Source organism: Carlito syrichta, unplaced genomic scaffold, assembly GCF_000164805.1.
Source record: "Carlito syrichta isolate Samal-C Ts95f unplaced genomic scaffold, Tarsius_syrichta-2.0.1 Scaffold279535, whole genome shotgun sequence".
In the NCBI taxonomy this organism is placed as follows: domain Eukaryota; kingdom Metazoa; phylum Chordata; class Mammalia; order Primates; family Tarsiidae; genus Carlito; species Carlito syrichta.
In genome coordinates this window covers 440,326-455,324 of record NW_007223631.1, presented here as the reverse complement: position 1 = coordinate 455,324, position 14,999 = coordinate 440,326, and the positions used below count along the sequence as shown (strand labels likewise).

At 41.3% G+C, this 14,999-nt stretch overlaps 1 protein-coding gene across 1 annotated transcript in view; it reads left to right on the top strand.

Moving 5' to 3' along the window:
* The first annotated feature begins 4,618 nt into the window (after positions 1-4,618).
* Positions 4,619-14,999, top strand: part of SLC26A3 (solute carrier family 26 member 3) — a 39,015-nt gene continuing 28,634 nt past the window's right edge. The window contains exons 1-2 of the mRNA XM_008052507.2: positions 4,619-4,734; positions 14,230-14,444. Coding sequence (XP_008050698.1) covers positions 14,314-14,444 — 131 coding nt within the window. The 5' untranslated portion in view covers positions 4,619-4,734; positions 14,230-14,313. The remainder of the gene's footprint in view (positions 4,735-14,229; positions 14,445-14,999) is intronic.

The window sequence follows — 14,999 nt, the reverse complement described above, 5'->3', positions numbered from 1 at the left end:
TATGTACAATTATGTATCAATAAAAACTTGTCCTTTTTTTGGCCCTGTGTGCTGCCCTGCAAGTTTTTGAACAAGTCTGTCCAATTCTGTGAAAAAAAAAAAACATTTAAGCCGGGCTCAGTGGCTCAGCCTGTAATCCCATGCTTTGGGAGGCTGAGGTGAGTGGATTGCCTGAGCCCGCGGGTTCAAAACCCGCCTGGGCAACTTGGCGAGACCTCATCTCTACAATAAATCAAAATGAGCCAGGCGGGGTAGCGCGCGCCTGTAGTTCCAGCTCCTTGGAAGGCTGAGGCGGAAGGATCGCCGGAGCCCGGCAGGTCGAGGCTGCGGTGACCGGGAGCGGCCACTGCACTCCAGTCTGGGCGACAGAGTGAGATCCAACTCAAAAAAAAGAAAAAAAACTTTTAGATTTTAATTGCAATAGTATTTAAGTATTAGATTGATTTGAAGAGAACGTCTTTATGATATTGAGCCTTCACATCCTTGATGATGTATGACTTTACACTTTTCTTAAGCTTTCTTTTTGTCCCTTAAAGATGTGCTACAATTTTCTCTAGAAAGTTTTTGTGTATCTTTAGATACGATTTATTCCCTCTAATTACTGATGGAATCTTTCTTTTCATTATATTTACTACTTGGTTATTGTTAGTATATAGTAAGGCTATTATATCATGTTTATTCGGCTTGTCATCATCAGTCTTGCAAAACTCTCTTATTTGTTCTAATATAAATAATTTTTAAACTGGTCTTGGCTGAGCCCGGTGGCTCATGTCTAGCATTTTAGGAGACCAACATGAGAGGATTGCTTGGACCCAGGGGTTCAAGACCAGCCTGGGCAACTTGGTGAAACCTCATCTCTACAATAAATTTTTTAAAAATTTAACCAGGTGTGGTGCTGCGCACCTGTAGTTCTAGCTACTTGAAAGACTGAAGCAGAAGGATCACCCAAACCCAGCAGTTTAAGGCTGTGGTGGCCATGAGCGTGCTCTCTAGCCTTAGTGGCAGAGTGAGACTCTTACTTAAAAAAAAAAAAATTTTTAAACCAATCAGTAGTTCTGAGACTCTATCTTTATATGCAGTATTTTCCAGTTCTTTTAGCAACCAAACCTAAACACACAATTTAGTCAATGCACAATGGTTCTGAATAAATATGCTATGAACTTGTTAAAATAATCAAAATCAGTATTACATGGTAAATATTCATTTAAGTGGGTTCCTGGGTTCTAATTGGCTCCACCACTTAGACCAAATCTCACTATGCTCATTTGTAAAATGGGAATAAGGATATTATGCTGCATATGTTTGTTGTGAAAATTAAATTGGGATAAACCCAAGAAAATATATTGCACACTTCCTTGCCCACACGTGTGAACCAGGTTAGAACAAACTTTAGTCGCCTGTCCAACTTCTTCTGGAATTGTGTGATATCAAATATAATTTATTCCTTTAACTGCCATTCAACCAATATCTATTGAGTAGGTTCTGTGATTAATTCAATCTAGGTAGAGGACATACAGTACTGAATAAGACAAAGTCCCTGCCTGCATGGAGCTTTCATTCTAATGAGGGAGTCAAACATTACACAAGTAAATAACTGTGAATTTTTAAAATTATGATGCTACATTTATTTATTTATTTTTTAAGTTGGAGTCTCACTCTGTTGCCCAGGTTGGAGTGCAGAAGCATGCTCATGGCCACTGCAGCCTCAACCTGCTGGGCTCAGGCTATCTTTCCTCCTCAGCCTTCCAAGTAACTGGAGCTGCAGGCTCCCACTATCGCTCTTGGCTTATTTTTTTATTTATTGTAGAGACGAGGTGTCACCAAGTTGTCCAGTCTGGTCTTGAACCTATAAGCTCAGACAATCCTCTTGCCTTGGCCTCCCAAAGTGCTGGGATTACAGACTTGAGCCATCATGCCCAGTCATGATGCTACATTTAAAAGAGTACATATAACCTGGTGTGGTGGATTATGCCTGTAATCCCAGTGCTTTGTTAGGCTGAGGTGGGAGGATTGCTTGAGCCCAGGAGCTTGAAATCAGCCTTGGTAACATAGCAAAACCTCGTCTCTACAAAAGAAAAAAATCAAAATATTAGACTGGTGTGATTACACACTTGTAATCCCAGCACTTTGGGAGGCTGAAGTGAGAGAACTGCTTAAGGCCAGAAGTTTAAAACCAGTCTGGGCAACAAAGTAAGACTCCATCTCTACAAAAAAATAGAAAAATCAGTCAGGTGTGGTGGTGCAGGCCTGTAGAGCTTCAACTACCCAAGAAGTTGAGGCTGGAGGATTGCTTGAGCCCAGGAGGCCCAGGAGGCTAAGAATCATAATTTTTAAAGAGGGGCAAACTGAGATTGGGAAGGGGTTCTGTGCGAGGAAGTGATATCCAGGCTAAGTAACAGCCAGATAGAGAGGAAGAAGTGCATTTAAGCAGAGGACACAACGTCTGCAATGACCTGGCAGATTCAGGGGACTGTAAGAGGTCAATGTGGAAAGAGTGGAGGAAATGAGAGTGAGAACAGTTGAGGTTGGAGAGCCAGACAGGGGGAGGTCGCACAAGACTTTGGAGGTCTTTTACCCTAAGTACCATTATTAGCTCCATGAAGAGGACTCCCATGAACAGGTGATTCTCTTAGGTGGTCAAGAGGCTGGGAGAGCTGCTAGAGGGAGCAAGCAGTGACAGAGGGGCTCTTGTGAGAATAGTGGTGGCTTGGAAGACAGGGTTGAGACTAGAGATGAAGAAAAGCAATGGCTTTAGGATACATTTTGAAGGCAGATTCAAGGGAACTTGGGGACAAATTGGCTGGCTTCTTGCATGTAGACAAGAAGAAGTGTCAGGGATGGTTTCCAGGTTTTTGTTTTGTTTTAATTTTAGAGTTGTGGGGTACATGTGAGGATTTACTACTTAAGTAAGTTGAATATAGATGAAGTTTGGACTTCTAGTGGGCCCCCTTGTACCCTGATAGTGGACCTGGCACCCGGTGTGTTGCCCCCATCCTACCTCCCTTACTTTTTCCCATAGCAGTGTCTAGCGTCTGCCAATCCCACCCTTGTGCTCACATGACAGAGATCAGGGTCCGCTTATGAGTGAGAACATGTGGTGTTCAGTCTTTATTTATGTGATGGTTCACTTAGTATGATGGTCTCCAGCTGCATCCATGTTGCTGCAAAGGCCATGATTTTGTTCTTTTTTGTGGCTGCATAATATTACATAGTGTAAAGGTACCACTTTTTTTTTTTTTTAAGTTGGAATCTCACTCTTTTGCCTGGTCTGGAGGGCAGCTGCGCAATCACAACTACTGCAGCCTCGACCTCCTGGGCTCAGGCAATCCTTTCACCTCAGCCTTCCAAGTAGCTGGGACTAAAGGCGGGTGCCACCATATCCAGCTAATTTTTCTGATTTATTGTAGAGATGAGATCTCACCATGTTGTCCAGGCTGGTCTCAAACTCTCACCTCAGGCAATCTTCTTGCCTCAGTCTCCCAAAGGGCTGAGATTACAGACATGAGCCATCATGCCCAACCTATGTATTACATTTTCTTTATTCAGTCCACTTTCGATGGTTCCCAGTTTTCTGACATGAGTAAAGTGGAGTATACTTTACTGAAACAAATAAGACTAGAGATGGAGCACATTTGGGAGGAGCATCAAAAGTTCAGACTGGGATGTGTCACATTTGAGATGCCTATGGTGTGTCCAAGCAGAGGTGTTGAATAGGCGGGTAAATATGTGGATCTGAAGGCTGGACATTTGAATGTCATGGGGAGGCATGGAACTTAATTTGGGGTAAGAAAGTAGAGAGAGGAGAAGGGGGTCCAGGACGAACCTTGAGGGAATGACAAATAAAGAGTTAGATCAAGGAAGAGTTGGAAAAGAAATGTGAGGTGAAAAATAAAGTGTTAAAAGTATCACTTCAAGCCAGGATTTTGTTACCAACCTGGGCAACATAGCAAGACTCCATCTCTTTTTAAAAAAAGTAATTAATTAGTACTCAAGAAAGAGAAGATTTCAAGAAAGTGTATTCGGCAGGATCAAATGCTAACAGGTTAAGTAAGATGAGAGTTGAAAGTACTTGCCTTCAGCAACATAGAATGTATTGCTCTTTGGAAGAGCTGTGGTGGGAGCAGAAATTGGGGGTGCAAATAGTGACCTGTTGCCAGTAGCTGGAAAAGTATTTCTAGCAGGCCTTTGTCACACCAGGAGTTAACCTGGACACCACTCTTTTACAGCCCATGGTTATTTCATGGAGTCATCCAGCCAAGAAACAACACCACTGAACTCCCATCTAAACTGGTAGGTAAAATGTCAGGGAGATAACCCTCGTGAAGTTATGTTGGTTATTGTTTTTGTTGTTGTTTTTAACTTCCACATGCACATTTGCTGTGCAAATCTCTGCAAAGCAATGAAATCCACATACACACAAGTGCAACGGGTGGTGTAATCTCACAAGGAACTTGAGGAAGCTGTTTTCATATCACGTCTGCTAATCAAAGTCTCAAAGGTCAAGACCACATTGCAGTCTTTTCATTGTTGTAAAAGTTAATGAAAGTTAGTTATTACAGCTGACAGAAAGGTAATTTGCCCACTGTCTTACATAGCCTATATATAGACATCCCTATACATATGGATGCACGCAGAACCTATAGACCCAAGTAGATGGACTGGCTCTTAGAATAAGGTTACTTTATCTTGAGAACTTTCCACTGTTGCTGAAGTTCCACACTGAGTGCGTGTCAGGTAGGAACCAAATTTATGATCATTCTATTCAAACTCTTTTTTTCTTTTTTGAAAATGATATGTTTTCTAATCAAAGCCTATTTAGAAGTTACTGTTATGATCTCGAGTTTATTCCATGAGCATGTATACTTGGAATTATTCCACTAATAGGCTATGTATATATGTCTGGAACACTTGCAATGGAAATTAAATATTTGAGTAGCCTTTAATTTATCATAAAAATGGTTGTAGGCATTGTTAAGGCTTAAATACCCTTTTCAAAGATAGCAGTGGCTATTGCCCTAATCGTTCATATTATTTCTTTAATTATTCCCTCAGATATGACTTTATAGGTAGATCATCTACTCTGAAAGTTGACAAATAAAGAAAGCTTTTAGGAAAGAACTTCTCCAGGGGACAGAATCATCTGTTAGGAGGGATTTAGAAAAGTCATCTGGTTCTAGCCAGGTGCCTATAGGTCCAGCTACACAGAAGGCTGAGAAAGAAAGATTGCTTGAGCCCAGGAGTTCCAGGCCAGCCTAGGCAACATAGTGAGACCACATAAGAAGGGGGAGGGGGAGAAGGAAGGAAGGAGAGAAAGAAAGAGAAAAATAAAGAAGGGGAAAGGAAGGAAGGAAGGAAGAAAAAAATTGTTTGGTCGAGATATGAGGGATTTATCTACCAGACACCCCAAAAAGTTCAAGACTAAGAGAAAGAGGAGAAAGGCAATAGGAGCAAGAAGGATAGAGAGTGGAAAGAGAGGGGAGCTAGAGAAAAGATTGTCACAATTGGTATTACCTGTACCAATGTCACTGGAAAGTAGCAAAGTGCCCTATGCCACAAGTAGCATAATTATACTATAATATACAATAAGATGATATGATGTAATATTATATATTATATCATACAGGGGTACTATCCCATAGGTTATCAGCTGCACCAAGATAAAGTCTATTTCATTCTTTAAAATGTGAGGAAAGGATTACACAACATTCTTTACATATGCAATTGAGAGCCAATTTAGTAAATCATTAGACTAAGTATTTCTCTCTTCTAAAGTAAATTTGTCATTTGGAGAAACCATGTAATGAGAGCTGGTCACATAAAGATCATCTCTACAGAGAAATGAGGAAGCAGTTATTTTATTTCAGAAACAAGTAGTTTATAAGGGGTTAAAACAGTACGTACTTTACCTTCTGGATAAATGAAGAAGTAAGCATATCAGTAAATGAACAAGTGTATAAAACCTATTAAATAGTTCATAAAAGGAGAATGCATATTTTTAAATTATGAAAATAAACAAGTAATAATATAGCCTAGCTCTTCTCTATAGTAAAGCTCTTTGATTCTCCAAACAAAGAGAACAGAAGAGCACCGCTAGCCTCTGTGTCACTTCGCTGAGAAATTAGTTCACCCGAGGAGATGGAGCCCCAGGCTACCTAGAGTTACTTTTTGTCTGTGTAATACAGAGTAGGAGTGTGGGGAGTGGGGCTCTTATACTCAGGGACAATGGTACTGAGTATGCCTCACCTGGAGCTCATTAACATGTCAGAAGTTAGCAGAGAAGAGAGTCAGTTATTCACAAGATGTGATTTCTCCCTGGAGCACTGTCACTTGCTAGCTAGAGACTTGGGAAGGTCATTTATCTCCTCTCATTGCGACTTCTCCATCTGAAAGTTGGCGATAATAATGCCTGTCTTCTCTGCCTTCTTCACAGGATAATGCTCAGAAAGAAAAGTGAAAGTGCTTAGAAAACCTCAAAGACTTGTAGAAATGGTCAGGGATTCTCTGTCTTCTTCTGTGAGTCTCCTGGTCTGAAACTCCTTGCTGCGGCACATCCCAACATTTCTCGAACAATTTAGCCTTCTGGCCAACAAATCCTTCTGTGTCAGTTTCTGGATCTCTTACTATCCTCTGTACAAGATTTGCCGGTTTCTATTGCTTTCTCAACACCCTGCCCAAATGTATCTACTCCTTAAGGTCTAACACAAGACCTTCACGAAACCTTCCTCAACTCCAGTCCACATTCATGTTCTTTCTTCATTCCATTTATTATCTGTACCAATAATGTGGGGCACTTCTATGTATGTAAACTCTGGAGTTCAGATCATATTATTGATATATCTTTTGTTCATAGTTCAGTTTATTTAGACAAACCTTATTTCATACTTACAATCTTACAGGACCTATATAAAAGGGGGGAGAATGATTAAAATGTGACCTTGCCCTTGAGAAATAGGAGAAAGAAACATAAATAATGACCATACAGTATAATATGAAGTATAAGTATATATAAAGTACTTACAAAAAAGAAATGACTAACTCTATTTAGGAAATTTCATGAAATTCCATTAAACTTATGGGAATTCTGTAAAATTCTGCTTTACAGTATTTTATTACCTTATACAACTGTGTTAGAAGCTGAGTTCCTGCCAAACAATAGGTCAATAAATGTTGTTGAAGGAATGAAGTAATGAATTAATTGTTAGGGACAGCTGGATATTTTTGAGAATGAATTAAAATTTAGTGGCCAGGCGTGGTGGCTTATGCCTGTAATCCCAGCATCTTGGGAGGCCAAAGTGGGAGGATTACTTGAATCCAGGATTTCAAGAGCACTCTGGGCAACATGGCAAGACCTCATATCTACAAAAATTTAGCCAGGCACAGTGGCACACGCTGGTAGTCCCAGCTACTCAGGAGGCTGAAATGGAAGGATCACCTGAGCCTAGGGGGTTGAGGCTACAGTGAGCCATGACAGTGCCACTTCACTCCGGCCTGGGTGACAGAGAGAGACTCTGTCTCAAAAAAATAAAATGAAATGAAATAAAATTTAGCAGGCAATGGAGGAAAAGAACACAAATAAAGGAAGCAATGTGTGCAAAGACACAGAGATGTTAAATATCACGGTGTGCTCCTGTGACTGTGAAGGGGAAACGAAGAAGCCTGTTGGACAGGCCAGAGCAGAAATATGAAGGGCCTTGTATGCCATGCTAGGAAGCTTCAATGGGCAGATTCCTTAAAAATTACATTAAAATAAACTGGGATAAGAATGGAAAATAGCTACTTCTGGAGATAAATTCAGAGTAAACATACATTCACAGCAACGTTGGCAGCACTAACATTTCCCAACGGGTTCTAGCTGACTTTTGTCACGTGGGCACTGTGTCAGTTCTGTCTAAACAGTCAATATGAAACTCAGTCCTGAGTCTGTTACCTATGAACTTAAGGCAAAGAAGTCTCTCTTCGTATACTTTACTGTCAGCTTTGATAACAGCCCCACGAGGAAGATAACGGCCTTCCCCTTTTGCTATTAGAAAAAACTAAGGCTGGAATCATCTGGCCAGCACAAACATAGTTAAGAAATGGCAAAGCAAGGATTTGAAATTGGGTCTACTTCATTGCAAATTCTCATTATTTCCTGCTGTACTTCCTAACTAAATTAGGTTTGACTTCGTTTTTCAGCATTAGGGGCCATGTGGTAATAGAACAGATGAAAATTAATAGTAGAAATAATAAGTGTAATGCCGAAACTAAAATTAAACTAAATCTGAGTTCCTAGGAGATGCTATAAGACCACTATAAATTAGATAAAACACATAAACAAACTTCTTTTGCCCAGGCTAGAGTGCAGTGACATGATAATAGCCCATTGCAGCCTCAAACTCCTGGGCTCAAGTGATCCTCCTGCTTTGGGTTTCTGAGTAGCTAGGGCTACAGGTGCATACCTCCATGCGTGTGTGTGTGTGTGTGTGTGTGTGTGTGTATGTCAGAGTCTCACTCTGTTGCCCAGACTCATGCTCCCGGCCACCGCAGACTTGACCTGCTGAGCTCAGGAAATCCTCTCACCTCGGCCTCCCAAAGTGCTGGAATTATAGGCTTGAGCCACCACACCCAGCCCTGGCTAATTTTTAAAATTTTTTTGTAGACAGGGGTCTTGCTATGCTGCCCAGTTTGGTCTTGAACTTCTGACCTCAAGCGATCCTACTGTATCGGTTTCTCAAAGTGCTAGTATTATATACACCCAACCCAGACTTCTTGAATTAGAAGTAAAAGATATACAAGAGGGACCCCAAAAAAACCCGGAATTTATTTATTTAAAAAATTTATTCTTAATTGTTTAAACCGCAGTCACCTTCAAAGTACCTTCCATTTGATGCAATATACCTATCAAGTCACTTTCTCCACTGGTCCAAACAATTTCTGAACTTGATGCCTTTAGTGCATCTGCCATTTTTTGTTTCATCTCTTCCATCAGCAAAACATTTCCCTTGGAGGACTTTTTTCACCTGGGGAAGCAAAAAACAATCGTTGGGGGCAAGATTGGGTGAATAGGGAGGGATGGACCTGAAGATCATGCCATTTGGGGTCAAAAACTGCTGAACACTCAGCAGAGTGTGGGCAGGTGCATTGTCATGGTGGAAGAACCAGTCACCTGTTTGACACAACTCAGGATATTTCTTTTGCAAATCATGATGCAACTTTCTCAAAACTTCCAGATAAAAACGTTGGTTGACCATTTGATCTGGAGAAACAAACTCTGAGTGTACTCTAAGGGGCCCACCCTCCAAAAAATAATTCCGGTTTTTGGGGGTCCCCCATCATCGTTTACTTATTTAGTCACCCTGCCCTATTTTAAACACGACTGAAGCACACAAGAATCACAGCATTTAACTGGAACCTATTGCCCACCACAGCCTCTGACCCCTTCGGACCTCTCTTCACCAACCTCAGTGCTGAGATCCCCTCCTCTCCTCATTGTCACTCTAGCCCTCTCTGAGTCTGAGGCCATCATCCCCCTGCTTCCAGCTGGCTTGACACCCCCTTGAATGAGGAGCTCTTGGTGCCCTTCATTTCCGGTTCCTCTCTTGCTGCTGACCGCAGTCCCTCTCAAAGTGCTCACTGGAGCCATCGTTCGGCATGCTCTCCCATCTCTCGTCCCTTCCCCCAGGTACAGTCATCAGGATGCTGTTGTTCTTCCTGTCGTCTGTGGGTTCGTTCATGAACTAGGGCTGATGGACCTCTGGTTTTCCACTGCCTGACACTGGGGTATTTTGAGATTCATGAAAAGAGTAGTGTTTTCAGCAGTTTTCCAGAAGAGGGTGGCATCTTCAGCCATGTCTCCATGAAGTCCCTCCTGAACTTGAACAGCAGCTGACCCATGATGTCACGAGACCTGCCTTGTGCAAGAATGGAGACATCTAATGGGTCTGGGGAGGGGATAGAATGCTCTGCACGCTGGTCTGCCTCCTGGTTTCAAACGACCACTATTTATTTATTTACTTATTTATTTATGTATTTATTTATTTAGTCAAGGTCTCACACTGTCTCCCAGGCTGGAGTGCAGTGGCATAATCACAGCTCATCATAATCTCAAATTCCCAGGCTCAAGTGATCCTCCCACCTCTGTCTCCCTAGTACCTGAGACTACAGGCACACACTACCATGCCTGGCTAATTTTTTAATTTTTTTGTAGAGACGAGACCTCACTATGTTGCCCAGGCTGATCTCAGAGCAATCCTCTCACCTTGGCCTCCCAAAGTGCTGATTAGAAGTGTGAGCCCGCATGCCTGGCCAAATGACCACTGTTTAAAGACAAATTCTGGCATTGCTTATCAGCATCTTGGTTCAAATCGGTTGTTTTTCAGCAAAAAGGAACAGCTTTCTGAAAGACTAGAACACAGTAAATGCTGAGTGGGAAGGTCAGGGCCAAAAAGCACTTCCCAGCAGATTGTAGCAGGCAGAGTGGGGCAGGCAGAGTGGAGGTTCCAAGGAACTAGAGGCCAGGCAGTGACATTGGTGCTTAGGCAGCAGTTTGGAACTTTGAGGAGTGATGGAGGGGTATGTACATGACCATTCCTAAAAATATCAAAAAGTTGTTAATAAACTGGAAAAGTTAAAGTGAGAAATTGAACTTCAGAAATCAAGTCCAGGATTAAATTTTTACTTAAAAAGAAAAAAAAGGCAGAGAACAACAACGTGTACGACTAGGCCACAGCACCAAGGTATATACAATTTAAAATGTTTAAAAAGCACATTGTAGCCGGGCTCGGTGGCTCAGCCTGTCATCCCGTGTCTTTGGGAGGCTGAGGTGAGTGGATTGCCTGAGTCCACGGGTTCGAGACCCGCCTGGGCAGCGAGACCTCATCTCTACAATAAATCAAAAAATCAGCCGGGCGTGGTAGCGCACCTATAATTCTGGTTACTCAGAAGGCTGAGGCAGAAGGATCGCCGGAGCCCAGCAGGCGAGGCTGCGGTGACCAGGAGCGGCCACTGCACTCCAGTCTGGGCGACAGAGTGAGACTCCAACTCAAAGAAAAAAAAAAGCACATCGTACAAAAGCAGAGAAAAGTGAAGATATATACAAATAAGGCTCAGAGTTCTAAAAATTAATAAGAAGAAGGGACCCTGAGAATGAAATCAATCCCCCAAAAGCCATTGACATCCTAAGAAACTCAGAAAGAATTAAGCCATGAAACTAGAACACAAAAAGGCATACATTAATATGGGTGTAATATTTGAAACTGGAATTGTGACTCCAGGAACCAAAAAAAAAATGTTTTCCAAGAAGTGCTGGGGAAAAGGTAACTTTTCAAGTGAAAAAAAGTTAAGAAAATCACTTTGAATTCCTAACTAAAATAGGTCATTCTCAAGAGTCTCAGAAATTATGAAATGGAGAATGACATTAATTTATGGCTATCTGGAGTGGTTCTTCAACAGAAACAGCATTGGAGTGGTTGGTTCAGGGGCTCACATTGTTTGTTACAAGTAGAAAATGCAAAAATGAGAGTGAGGAGGAAAAAAAAAAAGACTAGAATGTGACCCTTCATATCTTTCTTTAAATTCTGGAAAAGTCTCACTACGTTGTCCAGACTGGTCTCGAACTCCTAGTCTCAAGCAATCCTCTTGCCTCAGCCTCCCAAAGTGCTGGGATTACAGGTGTGAGCCACCGCACCTGGCCAAATTCTTGAAAGATTTCTTAAACTGTCTTACTTCCTGCCCTGAGCACCCCCCTTGTAGACAGTGCTTGGGTATGAGGAGGAGGCTTTTTCCAGTGTGGGGCAGGGCAAGCCAGAGGGCAGGCTCTTGATCCAGCTGCAGGTAAGAGGAAATCCACCACAGAACCAGCCATAGTCATCCCCAGAGAAGAAAGCTGAACAGAAATGAAGTTCTTTCTGCCATCATTGTAATTGGGGGAAGAAAAAAAAAAGACTGTAACTTAGTAGAGAGAAAACACACAACAGCCAGAAGAAGAATAGATGTACCTCCAGGATCTTTTTCTAAGGAAGAGAACTAACAAGCTTCTGTGAACTCCTCAATGAAAATATGAGTAAAGCTACCAAAGAGCAGAATCTTTTCCTTTTTTTTTTTTTTCTGGCAATGGTAGCATCTGATAAGGGCAAAAATGCATGAGTCTTCTTTATCCCAAGGTTGGCTGGGTTAGATCTCTCACAGGATTAAAGATGTTCTTAGAAAACACTCCAGACAGCCTTTGCAAGCAATGCTTGATGTCAGGACTCATTGGTCATGGATTCGATCTTATTTGTTAATGCCCCAACCATGATGTCGGTAACTGGCAAAAAGGGCCAAACATCCACGCGATGCACAGCAATAAGCGCGTCAACTCCACTTGGTGAGCAAGTTCTTCTGAAAATGGGATGTTCTATCTAGTTAATGGGATCTGACCCCTGCATCTGTGGGTGGAGAGATGGAAGAGGGATAGAGACAAAGAGGAAGACAAGCAGCTTGGGAGTGGAGTGGGGGAAGGTCAGAAGGAACAGCAAAAGGGGAATAGAAAAGTCATCACTGAAGCCCTGATGGTGTGTGCCTGTAATCCTAGCTACATGGAAAGCTGAGGCGGGAGGAGCCCTTGAGCCCAGGAGTTCAAGGCTGTAGTGAGCTATGATGATCATGCCACTGAATTCTAGCCTGGGCAACAGAGCAAGAGCGAGACCCCATCTCTGTATATATATATATATATATATATATATATATATATATATATATGAGTGAGAGAGAGAGAGAAACACTTTGTCTCAACAAAAAAATTCATAACTGAGCTCAAAGGAACTCAAATTCTGGGGGTCAAGACAGAGGGTGAGGCAGAAGCACTACATTACTTCCCTAGTTAGAGAAGGCCAGCACAGAGGACAGAGGAGGCTAGAAAATTGGATGGGGGAGGGAAGTATGTGGTCAAAGAGAGGTCAGGTGAGGCCAGTATCTGACTCCTGGTTTAACTTGAGCTCTGTAAACATGCTGAAAATTCCATGAAGTGTAAGAGAGCACTGTGTAAAAATATACAGCCTAGTGTGAGATAATTCAATTAATCATCATGATTGAAGTCAAGGAACAAAACTTGGGCACCACAGACAATGATACTGAACCAAGATTGGGGGAAAATGCTAGCAGTTCTTCAACCGTGTTCATGTTGGTTGATAGCGAAGCTGCATGTCATAGAAAAAATAGCAAAGAAGTCTGAAAATGCAAGTCCCATTTCTGACACTTTAGTAGTTGTACAACCCTAGAAAAAATACTTAGATTTTGATGGGGTTCAGGGATGTATGTAGTTATTTTCTCATTTGTAAGAAAATAATAATAATAACAACAGCAGTAAATGTCTCAAAGAATTGTGAGGGCTAAATTGGTGACATGCATTAAAGTTTTGTAAAAACTGATGTTTTAAGTATAATAGAAACAAGATTGAGATAAGAATTAAAAATGTAAACATCTTGTGCAGAAGATGCTAGTAATTAAAATAATGAGGACCATTTGGTGAATGCCAACAGTGTGCTAGGCACAATGCAAGATGCTTTGAAAACATTCTCATTCAATCATCACAATCACCTTGAAACTTGGATATCTTCTCTAAAAGACACAGATGTGGGTGAGAGAGGTTAACTTTCCCAAGATCTTTCCTGAAAAAAGACCCTATCACTCACGAACTAGGTAATCAAGTAATTTATAGTTTGTGCCATAGTTTCCTCAACTATAAATTGTAAACATCTATTTAATACCCATAAACAAATAAGAAAATAACTAATATGAACAATATCTTTGAATTTCACAAATTAAAAGCATTTTATAAGGCATAAAAATTCTGATGAGTAAATTGAAACGGTCTTGACTGAAGTTAGGTGAAATAAATGTATTTAAACCTAATCTATCCCAGCACTCCAATGTCATAACTTTGGAAATGTTTCTAGGAAAAAAATTAATGAGACGATCTTACTTTACAAGTAAAAAAGTGGACTCTGATTAGTAAACTGAGTCAATTTTTGCTACTTTTTGGTAATCTTTCTAAAAAATAAAATAAAAGCTTTTGTTTACTTACCCAAAAGAGCCATGTCCAGCTCATTGGAGTAAAAAGTGATATCACTGTCGCAAAACACAATCTTGGTCCCTTAATCCTGCCTTTTTTGATCTCAAAAGGTGGTAACATTCAGTTCGGAGCTCAATCATCTGTAAATTGCATCACATTATCTCTGAGTTATTTAAGAAGCAAGCTCTGTTTGGTTTCAGGCATTTTAACCTGCTAAAGGCAAGAAGCGTTCACCACATAGTTCCAAAGGTCTTCAACTTGCCACAGCACCTAGAAAAAGCAAAATGATCGAACCCATTGGGAATCAGTATGTTGTGGCCAGGCCAGTGTATTCTTCAAATGCTTTTGGGGAAGACCATAAGAAGAAAGACAGACATCGTAAGACATTTCTGGATCATCTCAAAGTGTGTTGTAGGTAAGATATTTTTAAGGTACTGGCATTAGGAATAAGTAAGCACTTTCTTCTAAATTTTCTAGCTTTCAATCTTTCCTTTCTGGCTGTAGTCCATAGCTTACAGAGTCTTTTCATCTTTGGTTTCCAAACCTCCTCCCCGCCAGAGTTGGAGAGGCAGTGTTTAAATGAATACCATCTCAGCTACAATCTTTCCAAATCAGACAACAGATGGGGACAGAGGCAGATTCTCAACTGAAAGTTTGTACAGTTCAAGCTGAGGATGACAAATAAGCTGTATTATGGCTAAAGAAAAACAGGTATTTTGTTTTGTTTTTTTATTCAGAGTCTCACTCTTGCCCCAGCTGAAGTGCAGTGGCATGATCACAACTACCGCAGCCTCAACCTGCTGGGACTACAGGTGCACACCACCACGCCCAGCTAATTTTTTAATTTATTGTAGAGACAAGGTCTTGCCATGTTGGTCTTGAACTCCTGGGCTCAGGCAATCCTCTCCCTTTGGCCTCCCAAAATGCTGGGATTACAGGCATGAGCCAACGCACCTACTGGGCAGTCTTA